The 23,527-nt window shown below is 41.2% G+C and overlaps 1 protein-coding gene across 7 annotated transcripts in view; it reads left to right on the top strand.

Annotated features, from left to right (window-relative positions):
• Nucleotides 1-10,733: 10,733 nt before the first annotated feature.
• Nucleotides 10,734-23,527, top strand: part of LOC111872804 (phosphatase and actin regulator 2) — a 371,253-nt gene continuing 358,459 nt past the window's right edge. For 3 of the 7 annotated variants that reach the window (XM_023867360.2, XM_023867197.2, XM_023867034.2), the window contains exon 1: nt 10,734-11,805. In XM_023867360.2, coding sequence (XP_023723128.1) covers nt 11,532-11,805 — 274 coding nt within the window. In that variant the 5' untranslated portion in view covers nt 10,734-11,531. The remainder of the gene's footprint in view (nt 11,806-23,527) is intronic. The other 4 variants (XM_023867434.2, XM_023867285.2, XM_023867113.2 and 1 more) reach the window with 2 other exon arrangements.

Below are 23,527 nucleotides of genomic sequence, written 5' to 3'. Positions count from 1 at the left end.
AATTTGAAATATCTCCGGCCAACTTTTACACAGTAAATACGAGGGGGATGGAAATTATTCTACATATAAATAAATAGGAATTTATTTTGTTTCTTGCTTAATTGCCATCATTTGCTGAAACAACTGAAGCATTTCTTTTCGTGTAGATCGACCTACTGTGACCGAGAACAAAAGCCTCCTATAGCGCTATTTTTATATTTTAACTAAACAGTGATACATGAAGAAATGTATGTGGGTATTTACGTAAAGTGTCCCTTATTCTTCAGGTAGAATCTACAAATATGAAATTTCATAAAATTCGGTAGGCGGGTCTCCAGTTACTTCATGCATACATATAGGAAGACATATGGAAAAAGCGAATTTAATAGGCGTTCCGTAGGGTTGTGAATGCTCCAAAAAATCTGCTCAGTTGATATCCAACCTAAAGGTATATTGTTTGAAAAAATTTCACTGTAAACAGGAACTGAAACTAGTTCGACGCAGAGATTATTGTCTTCCAGGATGTGACACGGTGTAGTTCGGTACTGTCGTAGCTCAGAGACTCTTATACCCTGAAGGTGGAGGCAGCAGGGTCCTCCGAAACGTTGTTACCCATCTACCAAACCACACGGCATTACATCGCAGAAGATAGTAATATTCATGTTTGCCGCCACGAGAACGTAATTTTTGTGTCTTGTATGGAAAATTTTGTACCGGTTATGCATTCATGCACCCATAAAAACGCTTGGTACAAGTTATAGACAATTATTACGCTTGTGAAGATGATAAAACATTGGGAAACAGACTTCGAAACATGCTACATTTAATGAATTCTCGTGGTGTGACTCACAAACATGACCTAAATTTGTGTTTCATAATGCACAAACAGTGTTTCGCGTCACATTTGTATACACCAATCTATATTCCTCCCTTCGGGCAAGAGAGCAAGCCCTACACCCATGAAAATAGCAGATAGATTATATTTTTGTATATTTTAATCCTTACGACTAGAGGACGAAGGTTTTGATCAGAATGAGAGCAAACAATCCTGAATCGAATATGAATTTCATCAATTCGTGAATGCAAGTCTGATTTGTTTCTGTCATTTCATAAATATTTTAACTCTACCAGATTTTAAAAGATTTATTAGCTCTCTTGAATGTGAAGTAGATCAACTGAACCCTTCTTAACACATCATGAGATACAATCGATAAAAACGGTAGATTTCTTTTTACTGGTCGTTTTCGTTGCGAAACAGCGCAATGCAAAAGCGTTGGTAATATGGCTCTGGTACAGATCAATATCAGCATGGTCAATTATGGAACTCGTTTTCAACTCCACGTGTTTCTGTGACATTTTGCTGGATGTTAAATTTTGCAGTTCTGGCGATGATTTATCGATCGTGACTTCATGTGCGACCATTGTGACATATTTAGTTCAACATTTTATGGTTACATAGGCTCATATTCACGTTGTAAAAGTAAGTAAAGCTATCCCTGTAACAGGCCGTGGAGGGTTGTGAGATGTTGAGGTTATCACATTTTCTAGACAATCGGCTCATAGATGGCGGTAACGTTGTCAACCCTACTCGCCGACCGGCCCTTTGTCCCCAAGAATATTCCAAGAATATTCCTGGTACTCATTTTTGTTAGAATCTGAGTCGACCCCAGGGCCACAGTGCGGCTGGAAGGATTACGTCAATTGTAAAAAAGAAATCCGATGACCTCATCGGGATTCGATCCCGCGACCTTCCCGTTTGTAGCACAGTGCCACAACCAACTACGCTACCGCGTGCTCCCGTAACTCGCGCTGTGCAAGGAATAAATACAAATATAACGAAAAGTAACGTGACGTCTTCATTTTCGTTTGCGAAGTGTACGGACAAGTGGAGTACTTCAGGTGCACAATATAATGTACGCCTGCAAGTTGATTTATTCTGAAGTTAGAGATGCTATTTTCGTCGTGGAATTAGACGGGAAGATGGTCGTGAATGGTGAAATAGAAAAGTTGATGCACATGCACTGTTTAAAGATAGGTGCCTCGGCATTTATCTGAGGTGACTGAGGAAATCCACGAAGTACCTTAGTCCGAATAGCTGTAATTTGATGGAGATTCCAACATGGTCTTTCTCGAGTACAACTAGTATACTCAGTACAACCACGATTCAGGTAAACTAAAGTGAACTCTTGTGGATAAAAACGACGTCTTGAAAGGGTAGTGTGGTGCGGATGCAGAGCTACTAGTATTTTCATTGTCAGTGGCAGAGTGGCCTTTACCCTCTTGTTCTTATGTTACATTTGGACTGTGTGTCAACAGCAGAAGTTCATATGGCGACAAAGAAGAGAGGATGCCCATGTACTGCGAACGAGGAAGAAATCTGGCTATATTTCTTGCTAGGAATGACTGAGGATTACGACAGGGTACCGCAGTATAGTCGGTGTTTTGGTGGGCTCTGGAATAGAGGCCATCTGGAAATGAAGTCAGACGCGTTCCTGCTGCTACTTTCATACCGTTCATGCTGATATTTCTGAAAAATAAACGAAGTAGGCCTAGTGCATAGTATTAACCGTTACACCTGTGTAATGAATAGGTGTAAAAAGACTATAACGCTCTTTATGTGCTTAATTGATTGAGCACCACTCCATGAAGACGTATGGGGGAGTGGAAGTATTCCTCCACCATTCTTGACCTCTGTACTATACTCGTATGGATCGTCCATGATATGTATGCCGTGTCCGTCTTGTAGTGCACTCAATTTCACCTCATATTTCACAACATGTTTCGGCAACATAGTGCCATCATCAGGTGCCCAATTTACGTTAATCTATCCTTTGCTTGCCATTATGTCATTGTAAAATTATTTAAAAAATATGTAAAAATATTCGTCAATTATAATAAATTTGTACACACTAAAATCTTTTTTAGATATTCATCTTATATGTCCCAATTCAAACCCGCGTATCGTTCCTCCACTATGGGAATCGTTCCTCTTATACTCCGTGTATATTGTGTCTCGTGATGTGTGTTCCCTTTTTGGCTGCGGGTGTTGTAATTTTCCAATATTTTATGAAACCCGAAGGTTTATTGCCGCGTTCACAAGAGCCCTCCCCTGGACTGGTCCCTATCTTGAGGCAGATCGGTACAGTCGATACCACCCCATCATATCTCGCGAAGATCCATTTTAATATTATCCACCCACTTACGTCTTGGTCTTCTTAGTGGTTCTTTCCTTCAGGCTTTGCGACCGATATCCTATATGCATTCCTGTTCTCCCAAGTTCATGTCTACATGCCCTGCCCATCTCATTTTCCTTGACTTCATTATTCTAATTATATTTGTAGAACAGTGCAAGTTATGAAGCTCTTCATTTAGTAGTTTTCTCCAATATTCTGTCACCTCATCGCCTTTTCGTCCAAATATTCTGAGCACCCTCAGTCTGTGTTCCTCTCTTAATGTTAGAAACCAAGTTTCACACCCATACAACCCTCAGTGGCAACATTATAGATTTGTATGTTCTCATTTTTACGTTTTTAGGTAGCAGATGAGAAGATGTAACCGCTCTTACGCTTGGCACCACTTGTGACTGCCTTTTGCCCGACTTTACGTCACTTATTAGTTCGTTTACCTGTACCCCTTCCTTTCCCTGTGCTGCGACTCACCTGCGCCTCGTGTCTGGACACCTCCACTGGAGTTACTGCCCTCTTTCTCGTGGATGGCGAGAAGTTAGGTGGAAAGGGAGGAGAATTTTGGTTGTTGGTGCTGGTAGGCACGAGTTCGTTTCCTGTACGACCATTAGGTGTGTCGCAAGTAGGGAAAGACGGGAGTAGCTGGGTTATGCTCTGTAATGGGTGGAGATGAGTTCTTATCTAGGGTCATACGAGCCTGGATCGGGCAGGGCAGGAAGAACCTTACGATACAATCACGTACACCACTTCAGACTTTTGCACTTAGTAATTATTTAATTAGCTTCAGCTCACTGAACACAACGGAAACTCTAATGGTTGCACTTATTTGGGATTAGCTTCTAATACTTTTAGCGAAGTGACTTAGTTGTGTTTTTGTGTCTGACTTGGCCGGAAGTTGAATGAAGACTCCCTGAGGTGGAATCATCTCTATCCTAACCCTGCTGTCCTCGAACCACAGACTCCAAGAGAAATCCACTCCTCCAACATGTGCCATTGGTTTAGTTTGAAAACTAGGAGGTTCCCTAAATCTGTGAATTTCCAATCATGTTGCTTTGCTATGTGATTCTGGCAGTTGCTGACCTGACGCTAAGGTTGACAGCGACTTGATGCATTAAGATCAGGGGATGAGGCTCCGGCCCTCCCACGTCTAAGTTATAGCTGTTCCAAGCTGTCACCTCTCAAATTCTCAAAGACTTTCTGACTCTGCTGAAACTGCCAGAATTCCAGGAAATGTACCAGATGTTACTTCCTGTCCACATAGCAAAACTTGATGTATGTCACTTCTGCGTGTAAAGGTTGGCTATCTGCCGGATTTTTATGTATTTATATGATATTAACTTAATATAAACTTAATTAATACAAAATGGTCCACCAAATTATGATGAACGGTTACAAAGACAAAAGGTTCTGGACTTAAATGTAACAAGCATTATCCGAATTCAGTCTGCGCTTAAATTCCTACTGATTCAGATTTTGATTTCTTCCTGTCGTTTCCAAACATTTGAACTGTGTCACATTTTCAAAGGATCTGTTAGTCATCATTATGCCATGATTTTGCCCTGCATTTTGTTCACGAGACAGCAACATATACTTAGTTTTCTAGACCAACCTCCTTACTTGCCTCAATTAAAGTTTGTGTGTTTTCTTTATGGTATTATACCATATTATATTATATTACCACCCAGTAGATTCACATCATCAGCATAGGCCAGCAGCTGATGTGTCTCATTTAATTTCAGTCCCACCTGGTTTTCCTGGAACTTTTTAATCGCACATTCTAAAGCAAAGTTGAAAAGAAGTGGCGATAAAGCATCTCCCTGTTTTAGACCATTTTAGATAGGAAAATTATCGGACAAATTTTTACCCATATGGAATTTACTATACGTTTGGTTTAAACACATTTTAATCAGCGCAACAAATTTCACGGGTATTCCAAGCTCTATGAGATTATTGTACAATATTTCCCTTCTAACTGAATCATAGTCAGGTCTTTATGTGATCAATAAGTGTCCAAGATTAAATTAAACAGTTTCCATCAAGTTTGAACATATAGGTTAAACTATGTGAAAAGTCTATAATTTTCATTGTTTGTAGAACGTATTAATATATTTCCAAGAAAGCATTTTTTAATCACCTATAGATGTAAATAAACCTACAGTGAAGCATATTCATATATGTGAATGACCGTAGGTCTACTCTGGCTATACTCATTACAGTTCGTCATTGCCTCTGGATCTCCCCAAACAAATTACCTTACATTTCCCATTTTGTTTCAGACCTCGTCCAATTTATATACCATTTAACCGTTTCCTCCTTTTACTAATGATCGGAAGTTCTTCTCGAAGGGCTTTGCTGAACGTAATCTCCGTGAATTTCAACTGCAGTTCAGAAAACCCTCGAACCTGTCAGTTGCCACGGGCTTCTAGTTGGATTCCATGTAGAGTCCATTATTGTGCTGAGCGCATTGTAAATGGAATTGTTGTAGACTGGAAATTAATACTGACAGTTCATCAGTTTTTGTTGAATTCAGTTTATCGTAATACAAATGGAATAGGTCTATCGCGCTTTTCATTTGTGGGTTAATGCTGTCGTTTCATTAGAATATTGCCCAGATCCATAAAATTAAATTAAATAAATTAACTTTTAACAATTTAATTTTAACTATACACTAAATTGAAGTGGAATGGCTGTCGAAATTAATTAAAAAAATTTGTATTCGACATCACATACATAAAGAGATGTAGAGAAGGCGTTTCAGATACTTCCAGATAAGGTTTAAAAATAGAATACTTTTCGTATCGATGTGTTATAATCGTGAGTGAAGAAGAAAGAAAGCGCTTTTGGAAGTTTGCGTGAAACCAACAATTAGAAGCCGGATTATGACTACGATGACGACAACAGTTAGTTGTTTTAGGTGATCTCATTGGGATAGGATTACTATCTGAGGGAAGGAAGAGAGCTGGAAGGAACTAGGATTACTACATAGATAAAGCAAGCTCTTTATATTACTTCTCGCGGCTTTTTTTTTATTAACATATCTTGCATATTCTAATCGTTCTCGTAGCACTGAAACAAGAATTTGACGATCGCCGATCTTCTGTAAGTCAGCAACCCAGAAAATTAAACAATTTTTTTTGTTATTTTCTAAGTAAACTATTTACTGTCGCCTTCAGAACAGCATCACCCAACAATCTCTCAAGTGAACACGGGGGGGGGGCTCTTTGCCTGGCAGTCAAAATTGCCGATCCACCTCTGCTGTTGTGCTTGACAATGCTTCGGGAGTACTGTCATTAGGGTTATAACGCCGTATATTCAGACAGATAACGGAATATTTTGGAAGAACGTACTGCGTCTATATTTTATCCTGAAGATGGGGTCAGCGCTTTGCTACGAAACGTTGTTATGAAGCAGACTACTCAGCATCAAGGGACACGCGGTATCGTAGTTGGTTCAGGCACTATGCTACAAGCCGGAAGGTTCCGGCTCGATTCCCTTTGAGGTCATTGGATTTTCAATTGACGTAATCCTGGCTGCTCTGTGGCCCTAGGATAGACTTAGCCTCTTAACGGAAACCCAGTAGGTTCAAGAATTTGCTCTACTCCACGTCGTCAAGACCGGCTCTGGGATGCACCCAACCTCTTATCCATTGGGTACCCGGGGCTCTTTCCCCCTGGTGTAAAGCGGCAAGAGTGTGAAACTGACCACTCACCTCCAACTAGTACCGAGGTCAAGAAAATGTGAATCTATACATCCAGTCCCCCATACGCCTTCATGGCGTAGTGCTAATTGCCTTTTATATCGTCGATTGGTCGGATGAAAGCTAAATGCTGAATTGGAAAGGATCTGAAGGAAGCAGTCTTAATGTAATCGAGGTACTATTTAGGTATTTGCCTGGAAGGACTGAGGAAGACAGAGAAACACCTCAGTATTGTCGCTGCTGCAACCGAGATTCGAACCGAGCATCTCCCGGATCACTACACCGGCCTGCTCTGTCACATAATATGTTGTGTTTGAGGGCTATTGTATATGCAAATGCTGACAGAATTACCCCTTCCCTTTGTATGTTCCTTATTTTTGCGTAATTTACGACCTTTCATCAACTGCGGATGCGGTGTACGTCGAGCAGTAGACGTGGAGTAATTTGGTTATAAATGGACCAGCAAGTTGGCGCAAATGGTAGTACCTCTGTCTTATACTTGGGAGAAGCCCGGTTCTAATCTCGGCAGGGACGCCGGTTGTCCTGATATCTGTCGTTGTTTTCTCAGTCCCTCGAGGAAAATACGTGGATAGTATCTCACATTTCGTCACGACTGCTTCCTTCAACTTTTGCTCCGGTTCCTTGCACGCGAATCATCTTATCATCGACGCTGTGTAGGATAAGTAAGTGAATATACTGTAGCGTGTGGACTCGTTTCTAGCAACGGCCACGAAACAGACAACGGAATGACGTCCGTTGCTAGCCAGCAGATCGTTAATAAGCAAGAATAGACAGCCGCTGCTAAGGAACGTGGCCCAATATAAGGCCCGAAACATGTAGTGTCAACCGAAAAATAAAACATGTTGATTCAATAGTGTCTATTTTGTTTTTCAGGAATATTGCTCTGTAGACTGCCCCAGTTATACACTTTATATATTCTATATATGACACAACAGGATGCATTCTATTAAGATCGGTAAACACGTTCCCGCGTCAACGGTTACACATACAAGAATGAACGGTGTTGTCTGCATGGGCCGTGCCGAGGAGTTATAAGGAAGACAAATGGGGCAATCAGATCAGTTTTGTACGGAAGTACATTTGGCAGGGAGCAGCCCTACAGAGAGGACTCGAGCGCGGAAACTGAAGAATCTCCACTGTTACAAGCCGTTATCAGGGAACAGCTGGTGAAGACACATCAGTCTGGAAAACACTTTCGTTGTGCTGTGGTGATTTGTAAAGCGCGGCGATTATCGATGACGCTGTAATTACTTGTAGTTCCGAGTTTTGTGTGTAAGTGCTCAATAAATCCAGTTTCCAATCCGAACTCCAGGGAGGAGTTACTCATACACGTGACAGTGTTATGACTGGAGAGTCAGAGTGACTGTGCAAGACTGCTTTCTGCAGGCAGTTGATTCGAGATTCTTATGGCGGTGAGCATGAAGACTACCCTCTTCTGGAATGTGACTCTGTGACCTTGGTAAAAATGTAAGCATATTTCGTGTTAACGTCAGTAAACTTCAGCGGGGTCACATGGCGCCACATTCTGGAAGATCCTAGCCTTCTGATGCCAGTTCCGGAAATAGGCAGGTTGTCTTGATAACGTTCTGTTTTAGACCACCGTCCAGTGGAATTTCCAGGCAATATCGTACAGCAGATCATGCCAGTTTCATTTCATACGCCTTTTTTATATTTAATGTCATGCTACTGCTTCTCGTTCCCGTTAATATACATAAAAAGCGAAGTTTTGCCGTACGAACTCTCGATGCTTTGTACGAAAAAGGAAGTAGCGTTTAAATAAACATTTAGGCTACTGCCTGTGTTAGTCAAATAATAATTAATTCTTTGGAGCTTAGTGTTTCTTCAGGGTTCCTAGTTTCTCAGCTATTCAAGAAATTCCCAGCATTTTATGGAACCCGAAATTTAATTTCCCTGTTCAGAAGAGCTCGTAAGTGGTACCGGTCCTGACTCAGATAAATCCACTTTATACACTCCATTTTAATATTATCTTCCAATATACGTCTAGGCCTTCCTAGTAGACTCTTTTATTCCGGTTTTCATACTAAAACTTTGAATGCACAAATGTTCGCTTCCATGCGTGCTACATGCCCCGCCTATCTCATCCTCATTTCGATCAGTTTGATAATATATTAATTTATTTCCAGCTCACCACTGATAGATTAAAACAAATATTACAAACGGGCGTAAATTAGTCAGGTGTTTGAAACTTCAATGTCTGTGCAGAAGAACCGTCAACATACATCACTGATCATAAGGCTCAAACTCATGTTTAAAAGGAACCTATATGATTGAGCAATAAGGCAATCGTCTGAGGCCTCTCGTATGTATATACAGTAGAACTTGGTTATAACGTCATCAAAGGGACCTAAAAATAGTGTCGTTATAAACGCATGTCGTTGTAACCGAAATGGGCACTTCCAAAGTAGCCTTATGTTAGTCACGTAAAAATCTACCAAAAACCGAGTTAAAATGTTGCATTTTTTAGTGAAATACGTAGTTAACTACAGACTAACGTAACATTAACGTGGAATTGCCCAAATATGTAATATCAAAGACATATTACAGCGCTTTTCACTGACAATACACACCACACTAACACTGTATATTAAAGGTAGGCCTACTCACCAAATTACAGTAGATTACATCAATTGTTGTGCCTTACTGTACCTAGATACGAGTACAGTAATCAGTTATCTTCATCTGTTTCCTGTTACTTGCCCAATACACACTTTCTAAATTACGTTCAGTGTCCATATCGGAGAAATTCAGGAATGAAAATGACGTTACATAGGAGGTTCATGAATTTGTGCATGTCGTACTAAGCAAGGTATAAAAACAGTTGCTTTATGAGGAATTAGTTCGTACCATTGAATATTTGACGCAATAGACAAGGTGTCGCAGAAACCGATGTTGCTATAACCAAGTTTTACTGTACTTTACTCTGATGTTCATGTACACATATATATACTAAAATCACAATACAGGGACATGAAATTTAATATGAAAATAAATATAGAAACTTCGTTAGTCACGAAAATAGCAACTTAATACATGAATGGCCGGTCACGGTAGCCGAGCGGTCTAAGGTATGTACTGTCTTCGCTCGCTTGGAAACCGGGATCGTGAGTTCGAAGGGCATGGATGTTTAGTTTGTGTGTGTGTGCGTTTTTCTGTGTTTATGTATAGGTAGAGGCCTTACGACGAGCTGATCACCCGCCCAAGGAGTCCTACCGAATGTGTAAGACCTAGAAAAACCGAAATGAACGGAGAAGTTCATGGAGGTAGGCCTAGGCCAACTGGGGCTGTAGTGCCAAGGAAAAAGAATACATGAATGATTAACAAACGAGTAACTTAACACATTCCAATCAAGCACATGTAGACATCGATGGACGCAATTTCCTGAGTTGTTAATCGATTAATCGTGGAAGGTATATTGTTCAGTAATTTTGAAATAGAACTGGGTTTAAGTCTTGGGTTTAACTTCTTTGTTTTAATTTTTATATTAATTTTGTAGTACAAGTATAACGACTGTTTTTAGATCTATGTTACAGTATCTTCACGCCCAGTTCATAATGTACGTCGTTGAATACAAATATTCGCTCCACATAATAGCCATTTTGCTATACAGCTGTTGGATGTGTTCCCAGAACATTGACAGTGTCCTCCTTTCAAGATGACCCAAATCTTCGTGTGAAGTAATTATGACTTCTTTTAACCTGTAGGCCGTCACTTTGGATTGTGTCTAATAGAGTTGGTGTGAACTTCGAGGTGTTGGTAGACCTGACGGTATGATTTTCTCCCTCTCTCTCTCTCTGTCTCTCTCAGTTAGTCGGTCGTTAGGTCGGACGGCTCCTGGGCTGCGTGTAGCGGGCATGTTGACTGTTTCTCTGTCTTCATTCGCCAGTAGAGTGGTAGAGCTCGCGTGGATTGGAAGGTAGTAGTAAGTTTGTTTCGGTAGGTGTTTTAGTCATCACAAATACCTCGTGTCTGCCAGCAAGTAAGCAAGAATATCACGTCTAAGGAGAAGATATAGAAAAGTGTGTGTATTTTTGTTAAAATATATAACATAAAAAGAAGCTGGGAAAAAATCACAAATTTTATATATCTACATTACTGGCCATCCGTCCACAGGTCCAAACCGATATTGTTAATCGTTCTCAACAACGGCAGTCCATAGTTAACTGTTATGACGGTTAATATATTCGTGAAATATCTGCTTCATGCTTCGCATGTCTGTACGGCGTGGTATTTGGAGTGATGTTTGAGTGTGATTATGTGTTCTGATGATTCATATCTTCTGCGTCGGTTCCTTCCAGAGGGGTTGACCGCGAAGTTAATAATTATGTGTGTATTCTGGTGTTGTGTCGTAGTCACCAGATATTATTGTGGCTTATTGTCGGTAAGCCTCATAGCCATAATCTAAATGGTTCTGAAGGGGAAACAGGTGCGGAGTTCGTATTGATCGCTGGGGCTACTGCAAAAGGAGAGGGTTACACCATGAACCCGCTTCCAGCAGCGAGAGCAACAGCTTCGTGTGTGTAGGCCTACAAGTGTGTGTATAGTACCCGCCATGCCAGTATAACGTGTTTCGGAAGAGCACGTGTGGTGTGGTTCTGTGTTCAAAGCTTTACGTCTGTATCGTCGCCATTATGTCAATACGTGTTAGTGGTGTGTATTTGGTTCCGTCGCCAGGACAACCTTCATCTCCCGAAAAGAGTGATAGTCCCGGAAGTGGTGGTGTAGTGGCTGTGGTTAAGCCAACGGCTGTAACAATAGTAACGCCGCAGAGGAGTAACAGTCTGGATTATTTGAATTTTGAAGAGAAGCGGCAGATAATTGCGTCTTCGCTGTCGCTTTCAGACTTCTTGCATCATGGACCTGCTGCTGCGGCCAAAGGTGTTGCAGCTACAAAAGTCATCGTTGGTAAGTTCAAGGTTTGGAGCAGTTCAGAGCAAATTGGATAGCTTGAGGATCTGTCTAAAATCAGAAAACCCTGACTTAGCTGCAAGCCGGATGGTGACAGTAAAATTTATATTGGATACATTTTATGGTACATATTCAGTTAACAATTAAAGGTTCTCACAGCGGTGCATATGAAGAGTTCTATCATCTGGGATATAACGCCATGTAGTCCGTTGAGAATCAACTGACATTTCGGAGGAACATGTCGCGTTCTTCAGGTTTCGGCTTGCCACCTGCTTGCACGCTGGTGTCTTGTTTGTCTTATTCTTTGGCCATGAAGATGGAGGAGACATGTTCCCCCGACTCTTGACTTTAAACGGACCACACTGCGTTATATCCCAGAATATATAATTCGTCAATAAACATATTAGTTTTGCTATACTGCATTTGTATTGCTACGATTATACTTATTGCTTTAATGTGCAGTTTTAACGGAATTGATGCATAATCATGTAGCATAACCAGATCTGCCGAGCACATGTCGATGTAATTTGACGCTGGATGTCTTAACGATAAGAATAATTAAATGTTTGTAAGAGTTGAGTTTGTCCCAGCGGTATGAAGAGTTCTGTCTTCTTACTTGGCTTGCTCTTCGTACACGAAGATGGGGGCGACATGTGCCTCCTGAACGTCCGTTGACTTTTGATGGACAGCACGACGATATATCCCGGAAGGTAGATCTCTTCTAGTTAAATGATCGTTTATGTCAGCCCAATTCGACCGTTACATAATATTTGATTTGATAATTTTGTCTTAAAAGTGATTCATGCCAAAAACCATTAGTTCGTATAATAAAATATCGGATATGAACCTATGAAAATTAGAGCTTGACCGAACTACATAATTAAAAAAATCAAATAGCGAAATATAGATCCCATTAGGATCATTTGAAATGTTCTTTGATATGATGACAAAGAAGGGCGAAGAAGAATATTTCTTGGTTCTTTGCAATGTACTAGCTGTATTGTGATTAGTGATTACTATTGCATCGGTGAATTCATGAATGGGCACCTATACCAATGAGGTGTGCAAAATAGCGAAGAAAGAATATGGTCTGCGCAGAATGTGTTCTCCATCGGAGTTCTCTTTTCCATTTGTTATTTTATGTATGGAAACATTTTTGATGAGGAGTTTGGGGTTGTTTCTATTCCCACCAATTTCTCATAATATGGTGTCTATAAGCAACATTTTTAATGTAAGATTTGAGGTTTTCAGGTGACTATGAAAAAGAAGCCGTTTTCTGGGATGTGGCGCCGTGTAGATATTGTGTTAACCGACGTTTTGGAGGAACGTATCTTTTTCTACCCTGAGGATGGAGGCGAAACCTTCCTCCGATCCGTCGGTTAACACAATATCTACACGGCGCCACATCCCAGAAGGAAATTTTCTTCATTAACATTTTTAATATTTCGTCTGTAGAAATAGTCTACCGGTTAAGTTGGGGGATGTGGAGAGTCGTGGGTTGCCACCTTGGGATTAGAGCATCAGCGCATGTCCTTTCGCCTATTACATTACCTTTATGTATTCTATAACTGTTGAGAAGAACCGCCTACGTTTGTTTTCACTTTACCACGTGTTTATAATCACAGCATCGGGTTATCTGCCGACTCCTGCCGTATGATCGTCTTTTCATCTCTGGCACATGTAACTGCAAAACTCGTAGTACGTATATTTTAAACATTCAATTTGCCTACATTGAAAGAAAGTGGCATCTTTCTAACCCCTAAAAAATTGGATCTTACGTTTATCATTCCACACGATTTTTAGCCAAATTTCCCCAGTATGAAAAAACATAGGTAGGCTTATGAGATCACCTTGCTGTCTGTTGTCTGTATGTGTACCCCCTTGTTAACTTTCGAATACCTGAACCAATCGTTATGAAATTTGTTACGTATATAATGGCACGTGAGTCCATCTCAATGGCGTACTTCATAAAACCCTCCCATCACTGTATGGGTCTGTATGTACCGCATATCCCCTCGTCGTTACTAGGCAACGGCTCGGTAACACGTTCCAGCAGCAACGAATGCGCGCAAAAATAGAACAGTTATTAGTAGTATGTGTGTGTTTCAGTGTATGGTTCTGTGTTTTCTGTATTGTTAATTCCGTTAGTGAAAATAGTGGAAAGTTGCGGCCTTCACAGCTCAGTGGTTGCGTGGTGTGACGAGGGAAATGTAAGTGAATGTGGGGCACAGAAAAGTGGGTATGGACCTAACCTTTGATGCTGGAGAGTGCTTGAACTACCCACGCCCGTTGTTGTGCTGTTAACATATGAACTAGTTGTCATTGCGCAAACGGTGCTAATTTTGTGGCGGAGCCCGCGGCTGTGTATTTTCACCCCTGCTCGAATCGATTCAGGTTCAGAAATTGAGCAGTTTATTTTTGTTTCTATAGCTAGCGATCTCTGAACCTGTGCTAATGAGTCTTCCGGATGCGGTTACATTTGTTGCGGATAGACCTACATTCGACTTTATCAAGGTAGTGTCTGAAGGTCAAATCATGCAGAGGTAAACACAGCGCTGAAGGGATTTCAATCTGCATTTTGCAAATAGTGTAAAGAAGTTCTGTCGTTAATATTATGATTGTTGGGTGGTTAGTTATTTCATTAAGGTGTTTTGACTGCTGAGGTATTAATCGTCAAATGAGAAGTAATAAGACTGCTACTTACATGTACGGAGGAATGTGAGGCCAAGCAGTATTGGTCTGACCACTCTTCCATTTACTAATGCACGGGTCTAAATGCGCTTTCAACGTACACCATGGTGCCTTAATGCTAAAGAAGAGTTTAATTTGTGCATTCGCTGGGAGGAACTGAAGACAAATCTTTAGGCGGCCCATACACGTACGAGTCTGGCTCGGATTAATTTCACAACACACGTATGAGCGTGGCGACCCACACAAGGACGAGTTTGGCTCATTGGAAGCCGAGCCGAGTCGGACTCGCGAGCCAGACTCGAACGTGTATGGGCCCCCTTAGGATAGTCGGTCCCTGGCCGAGATTCAACTGCAGAATTCCCAAACGCGAGTCATTTCGCTTTAGTCCTGTGCCAGCCGACACAATTTAATTTTAAGAACGTATCAGACGCCACAACAAATAGGGCCCTGTACCTATACTTGGAAACCTTCTTACCTTTCGAGTTCATAACTCATTCTGTGTGCGCCAGTTATGAATTCTCCTCCTCCTTCCTTTCGTATTAGGCCCTTTGGCCTGTTTTCCATCAGAATATAAACAGGCACTATGGATCTGACGGACAGTTGCTAGGACTTCTCGGATAGGTGATCAGCCCTGTCGCAAGGCCGCTACCTACACAGGCGGACAGACATACATGCCTCCAGTGGGATTCCCAGTGTTTGAGCCGACGAAGACAGTTAATGCCTTAGACTGCGCGGCCACTGTAATCGCCAGTGACTATCTCATAACCACATTTCTTCATGTCTAATTAATATTGTTTAGTCGCCATGCCTACCTTTACGTAACAAACTTCATTGGTCATAACAGATATGACCTAACCCATTTTATGCTGATCTTACCAATATTTACATGCCAATCTTAAAATAATATTTTGGTCTCCTAGGGTGCAAACCCATTAGCTTTAGGTGATTTTTTTTATTGCTAGTTGGATGGGACTACGTCCCTTGTACTGCGGCCACTTCTGGCCTATTGTACCAGCCCTAGATGATAGGTGAGGGTGATTGTGGAGCAGTTGGTGGAATGAAGATTGGCAGGGGAAACCGAAGTACTCGGAGGAAACCTGCCCCAGCGCCACTTTGTCCACCACAAATCCCACCTCACCGGTGAGAAGCCAGTGACTAACCGCTTGAGCTGTGGCGCGGCCCATCTTTAGGTGATAGTTCAAATTCCCGTTTTAATAGAGCAATGGAAGATTTCCAACAGTGTAGTTAGTTAGTTAGTTAGTTAGTTAGTTATTGGAGAGGGTGGGTTTCCCCATGCACTGAGACCTGTATTGGTCCATTGTGCTTCCCTCTATGATTTCTACCAGTCTCTATATCCTACCGGTACTGGTGCTTACCATCAGTCCCGCCCAGCCAGCGAGACCGGCTCTACTGGCTGAGAGGTATCTATAATGCTTCCCCCATCTACCAGAGGTATTAGAGACTGCTGTTGGGCGGGAAACGTCCGTTAATTTGGCTCAATGACCTCCTTTGGAGATAGGTTCTTTTACGTGCCGTAAAGCTACGACACGGGACCAACGGCTTAAAGTCCCTCCCGGAGGACTTGTTCCCTGAATTTTTCCGCCCTTAAAAATTCGACGACCTCCGCCGGGTATTTGAACCCGCGTACTACAAGTCATAAGGTGGGAACGTTACCTCTAGACTACGGAGGCCGCTTTCCAACAGTGTAAGAACCAGACCTAAAGCAAACCATGAGAACCTGTTTCATTCCTAATCTTCATTAGAATTCGGATTCACATACATAACTCTCGTATACGTGTATAACCAGCGTGAGTTCAGTAAATTGTGGTACAGAACAATTGTTATGATCTTGAAACAAGTTAAGATCATAACAAAACAAATTATACTATGCATGAAGCAGTATAACTGCAGACAGCGTTAAAGAGACTTGATCCAAGCATGTTTACGATGCTTCACTATCGAAATCTTATAAGATCATAATATTATAACAATACTAATAATAATTAGTATCAGCTATATGTCCAGAAGCACTCAGTGGACACTCCACCGCCAAGAAGAGTCTAATATTCTTAAATTATTTATTGTTTACTTTCTCAGAACACGTGGACTAATTTGAGATATTAATCCAGCATTTATATGAAAGAACCGAGGAAAACCGTGAGCGGTTTGTTTGCCGAGTTTTGAACCCAGGTCCTCCAAAGTCGAAGCGTGAATGGTACCTGACTGAACACGACCATTTGTGAAGTACACACATAAAAACATACAACTTTCAGGCTGTGGATATTACTGTTTCATGCACAGTGGGTAGTTTAACTCGCTTAACTACAAAACACGACTAATTCATGGTTCCCAGTTCCTAATACATACATACGCCCATTCCCTGTTAGAATTTTGTCATAGGTGAAAACGTTTAACTGCTGGATTAGAACGCTGAATAAAACATGTCCTCATATGCGGGAAACATACACATTAACGTGAATGATATTTCATGCTCTAGCATGCTTGAATTTTGTCTGTGTATTGTTGCGTCTTTAGCTCTTTGATAAATTTGATGAAATCGTGTCTTAGTGAAGACAACATTTATTTGCATTGTGGTACATACCTTCCCACCATTGTGTGCTCAGGTTTTAAATTTGTCGTGTTGAACCTTCGCATGTCGATCACAGTGACCCCGCTTTCTAAGCTTTGCCATGTATTGGACCCTCGAACACTGGAATCGAGGGTTCGAATCACGTTTCAGGAATGGATATTTGTCTGTTTTCGTGTTTTGTTTCATCAAGGCAAAGACCTTGATTTGAACTAAGCCTGTGCCATATCTAGGATATTAGAATTAAATAAATCTGTATTTAAAATAATGAACTAAGATGAAGAAGGTTATATAGTTTGTCTACTTTTAGAACCACGAAATCCGGAATATCTTAAGTGTCCTGCAGTCGAATTTTGTTTTCTATCCAGTCTCTCCATCCGAAAGGAAAATAATTCGTCTTCATCTCTGTCATCAAACATCGTTGTCACCACTTTCAGCCAAATCATTTTTTACTGCGTCGAATCCAATAATTTGTCAGCCCCAATTTTCTGTGCTGATCGGAGACCAGATGACATAACTGTGGAGCTCATATTTCATTTAATACTAGAAGGTGCTCTAAATGCACAAACAGAAGTGTTATTTCTTGTCCGTCTTTATTTCATCACTATATCGTATTAATTTCAATTGCCGCAAGCCTCGTTTTCGCCTTGAGTTATGAATACGCGAATAGATCAGTTAAAGTAGTGTTATTTTCTTCTCCGCGGATTCAGCAAGAAGTTGTTGTCGTGTTTTGAATGGGTTTCCCATTCCTGTAGCCTTTCATTTTATTGAATGGAGCCGGAATAGCGCATTCGGTATGCCACTGGCTAGGGGCTGGACGACCGAGTGGTCAGGGTTCAAACCGGTAGGGGCAATTTTTTTCTCTTCTCCACTTCGTCCAGACAGGTTCTGGGGCCCTTCCAGCTCCCTATTCAGTGGATACCGGAGGCTCTTTCCCTGGGGGTAAAGCGGTCGGGGGTTGTAGCTGACCACTTAACCTTCTAGTACCGAAGTCCACCATGCATCTTCATGGCTTGGTGTTTAATTAGTTCAACACAAGGACATCACTTTTTTTTTTACCGTACCTTTCATTTGATTGAAGAGCAGTATTTGGAAGTCTCTTTTTATGCAAGTAAATCAGTGAAGCAGTATTCATACTTTTCAGTTGAACGAGTTGTCGTTCTCTAAGTTTCACTGTTAGCCGAGAAAGACGATACCAGGTAACATAACTGGATCGTTGCAGTTCCTTACATCAGTACATGACTGTTGATACAGCCTTTTAAGGAATGCAGCTTAAGGACAAGGCAGTGTGATTTGCGTTCAGAAGGATTCTGGTTCTGCCCCTTTTCCCCCACCATTCATATCATGTGCACCCTTTCCGACTTAAAGCTCTCAGGGCTCCTGAATGCAATAAAGTCTTCCCGGGCGATCATCCGTGACATTGCGAAATGATTTCCAGCGTTACGGAGGCTAACGTCACTGAGGTAGGCAGAGACAGTTTCCGAAACGGTAGAAATTCGTTCCATATTCACACGGCTGATCAGCAAGGGAGACTTCATCGCACATTCACTCTTCGATTGAAGACCTATAGACCAAACTTCGCGTTTCAAACAGCGTTATTAATTAGGCTAAAAGAAGCATTTCGCATTCAACTCCTCAGTGCATCTGTTGCTACCTGTTCAGCGCTCGTTTCTGCTTTACTCTGAAATCTTAGATATAAGGTATTTAAATTTCCTCTCCCATTTGTGCTTGCTAGTATGTATGTGTGTGTGTGTAAGGGGTGGGCTATAAAATCCGGCCCTCGCACTGCGACCTTCAGTGATCTATTTTGCTTCCCCTTTGGATTAACCCTTTATTAATCCTACACTTCGAATGTAGGACTTTACTTATGGGGGCGTCATAAAAGTCACTTGGTTCCATAAAGAACTGACCCAGGTGACGAAATCTTAAGTAAGCTATGGCCTCACAGTCACATAGATATGTGTGGCTGATTCATCTTCTTGTAGGCACCTTTCGCAGGTTGGGTCATCTGTCAGTCCCAGTTTGATTGCTGTAAGTTACATCGTACATGTATTACACTGAATGTAGCGGTGCAGGAAGCAGTATTAGTTATTAGCCCTTGTTACGGTATTTGTCGCAACATTCGATGGAGCGAAAGAAAAGCAAGAACATCTAAGGGGGCCCATACACGTACGAGGCTGGCTCGCGAGTCCGACTCGGCTCGGGTTCCAGTGACCCAAACGCTTCCGTGTATGGGTCGCCACGCTCATACGTGTGTGGTGAAATTAATCCGAGCCCGGCTCCTCGCCGAGCCGGACTGGTGAGCCAGACTCGTACGTGTATGGCCCGCCTAAGGAAAGGCAGGGTCGGTATTCTATCCGCAGGCTTATAAAAGCAAATGGAGCGCCCTAGTATGTAGTAATTTCAAAGGCAGATAAAAATAATCTGACTATGTCAAGATTGTACGACCAGTATAAACATTTTATTGAGCCGTCTCCGGTCCCCGTCTGGCAGTGAGTTTACATCACACAGATTTCACATGGAGAGATTCCATCTAAAGAAATTAAACGAGGGTAAAGAGCAGTATCGTGTTGAAATCTTAAATATAGGTTCGCAGCTTTGGAAAAGTTAGACACTGAGGTGGATATTAATAGAGCTTGGGAAACTATGTGAAAGAATATAAACATTTCAACCAAGGAGCGTCTAGGTCATTACGAACTGAAGAAGCATAAGCCATGGTTCGACGAAGGATGCCAACAATTATTAAATAAAAAGAAACAAGCCATATTGCAGTGGGTACAGGATTCAGGCGAAATAAATTGAACAATATTGGATGTGAAGCCAGCAGGAATTTCGGGACTAGACGGAATATCTGAAAGACAGTATTAATGAGATTGCAACGAACAGTAAGAACAAGAACGTTAGAGACATGTATAGAGGAATAAATAAATTTAAAAGGGATTACCAACCTAGTAGTAACTTAATGAAGGATGAGAATGGTGCTCTCCTTGCAGATTCCCACATTTTGAATAGGTGGAAGAACTACTTCTCTCAGTTACTGAAAGACATAGGTCAGCGATGTCGGGCAGATAGAGATATTGTACGTACAGCTGAGCCGTTAGTACATGATCCTAGCCCTTTTAAGGTTTCAATTGCTCTTGTAAAGTTGAAATGTATAAAAGCATAAGTAATGATCAAATTCCGGCAGATCTGATTCAAGCAAGGGGTGAAACATTACTGTCTGAGATCCATTAACTCATTAATTCTGTTTGGAATAAGGAAAAATTGCCTGATCAGTGGAAGGAGTCTATTATTGTACCAGTTCACACGAAGGATGATAAAACTGACTGTAGTAATTATCGTGGTTTATCATTGCTTTCAACTTCATGCAAAATTGTATCCAATATTCTTCTCTCAAGGTTAAATCCACACATAGATGAAATTATTGGGGATCGTCAATGTTGGTTTCGACGTAATAGACGAACTACTGATCAGATTTTTTGCATTCATCAGGTACTGGAGAAAATTAGAATAGGGTGAGGCAGTACATCAGCTCTTCATAGACTTCAAGAAAGCCTGTGATTTAGTTACGAGGGTAATGTTGTACAGTATTCTCATAGAATTTGGGATATCCATGAAACTAGATAGGCTGATTAAAATGTGTTTAAGTGAAACGCGTATAAAAATCCATGTAGGTAAATATTTGTCAGATAATTTTCCAATCCAAAGTGGTCTAAGACAAGGAGATGCTTTATCGCCACTGCTTCTCAACTTTGCTTTAGAATATGCCATTAGGAAGGTCCAGGAGAACCAAGTGGGATTGAAATTAAATGGGACACATCAGCTGTTGGTTTATGCTGTTGATGTGAATCTACTGGGTGATAATATTAATACCATAAAGAGAAAAACACAAACTTCAATTGACGCTAGTAAGGGGATTGGTCTAGAAGTAAACACAGAGAAAACTAAGTATACTCGTATATTGCTGTCTCGTCACCAGAATGCAGGTCAAAGTCATGAGATAGAGATAGCTAACAGATCATTTGAAAATGTGACACAGTTCAAATATTTGGAACGACAGCAACAAATCAAAATTTGATTCAAGAGGAAATTAAGCGGAAACTGAATTCTGATAATGATTGCTATCATTCGGTCCAGAACATTTTGTCTTCTCGTTTGCTGTCTAAAAATGTAAAAAATAGAATATACAAAACTATAATTTTGCCTGTGGTTCTGTATGGGTGTGAAACTTGGTCTCTGACATTAAGGGAGGAGCATAGACTGAGGGTGTTTGAGAACAGTGTGTTGAGAATATTTGGATCGAAGTGAGATGAAGTGACAGGAGGTTGGAGACACCTGCATAATGAGGAGCGTCAGAACTTGTACTCTTCTCCAGGTATAATTAGAATAATCAAGTTAAGGAGGATGAGGTGGGCAGGGCATGTAGCACGAATGGGGACGAAGAGGACTTGATATAGGATATTGTTAAGAAAGTCAGAAAGAAAGAGACCACTAGTGAGACCAAGACGTATGTGGTTGGTTAATATTAAAATAGATTTTAGAGAAATAGGGTGGCATGGAATGGAGCGGATTGATCTGGCTGAGGATAGGAACAGTGGAGGGCTCTTGTGAACACGCTAATGAACCTTCGGGTTCCATAAATTGTTGGGAAGTTTCTGAGTAGCTGCATGACTGGTGGCTTCCCAAGAAGGGCTCAGCTCCATGAAGTTACAGTCTTCTTACCCTCTTCATTGAGTAGAACAATCACTGCCAAGTATCCTTCTTAAACAAGCTATAATGTTTCTCAGAGAGAGAGAGAGAGATGCCAACATAACCTAGTAGTGTGAATAAGAGGATGGCTGACACGCTCTGAAATTGAGGTTGGTAGCACCGCGACATAAAATACCTGCAAGGCGCGGGTGTGCGGAGGGCTTCAGGAGAAACAGAAAACGTCCCGAGAGAATATTGATCAGCTTTTATGTTTACAGTGTGTAATTTCCTATTTTATCTTCAATCTGTCTGGCCATGGGATCGTTGTGCCGTTAGAGATCACCAAACGTTGTCCCTTCTTAATCTCCTGTGGCATTGTTACTATGGTTTTAGTCGTAACAGTATATTTAATACGTCCCTTTGTAATGCATCGTTGTTGCTCAAAATAGGCAAAGAAATGCACTTCCTGTGTCGAACTCTAACCACCTCTCGTGAAGGTAGCACAGACCTGCATGAACATTATACGATGATTAGGCTATCGGTTATAGCAACACGCAGCGCAGCTTATGCATGTCCGGATTTAGAAAGAAAACGTCTCTTGGAAGCTTCATTTGTGAAAGTTCTGGTAGGGTTAATTTGGGGTTAATTAACATTAGCGGAACTTTCTGTTAAATGTAACGGAACATTTAAGCTTTATTATTAATATAATAAAGACGAACATGTTGCAGGCTGAACTGTCAGGTATTTAGTCCATAATATAGCACACGGTTTATGAACCTGATGTTGTAGTATATCCTCTGATTTCTCCTACTTTCTGACTTAAAATACTGAAGTGGCATTGTATAACTCAGCATGTTATATCCCACGTTTTGATGCGACTTCTGAAATCAGTATAGTTTTGTGAGCTGTCTTGAAATTCTACGTGTTAACATTATCATGCCTAAAATGTCTACAGAATATATATATGTAGGCCTGTGGCATGAATGTAAAAGTCGTGAAAACTAACGCTTCTAAGCGTCAGTATGATTAATTTGATCTCAGGTGAATCCCAGGAATGTAGATATCCTCTACGTGGAGCAGAAATGTAGGAGAAAATAATATAATTAAGTGTACTGTCAGGTACTGCTCACGCATTCTGTGTAATATATAAAAATCCTCCGTGTCCCCCTTTCATTTCGTTGTGTCTGCCTAGTGTTTGCTAGAGGACCATGTGTATACCCCCAAAACCAAATATATCCCCATGTACTGCATAGAAGGAATCTGTGTTCATTGTTGTTTTCTCGCTAAGCTTCGCGAATTTGATATTACAATACATCAGACTGCTGAGCCATGGCTTTAAGTCACAGAAGATATGTGTGACGCCTAAACTTGAAGAAAATAAGACAATTATTGTTTGTTTCTTACATTATAGGCCTTCTGAGATTAATATTCCAATTAAAAGTTTAAAGTATCGTATTCTTGTTTATATAGAAGCCGGGATAGCGCAGTCGGTATAGCGACTGGCTACGGGTTGGACGACCGAGGGGTCGGATTTCGGGTCCCGGTAGGGTCAAGAATTTTCTCCACGTCATCCAGACCGGTTCTGGGGTCTACCCAACCTCCTGTCCAATGGGTACCCGGGGCTCTTCCCTGGGGGTAAAGCGGCCGGGACACGAAGCTGACCACTCACTTGCAGGTAGTGCTGAGGTCAAGAAAAAGTGGATCTATACATCCACTCCCCCATACGCCTTCATGGCGTAATGCTTAATGAGT

Source organism: Cryptotermes secundus, unplaced genomic scaffold (genome assembly GCF_002891405.2).
Source record: "Cryptotermes secundus unplaced genomic scaffold, Csec_1.0 scaffold191, whole genome shotgun sequence".
NCBI lineage: Eukaryota > Metazoa > Arthropoda > Insecta > Blattodea > Kalotermitidae > Cryptotermes > Cryptotermes secundus.
The sequence above is the reverse complement of the archived record's forward strand: the minus strand, read 5'-3'. Positions and strand labels throughout refer to the sequence as shown.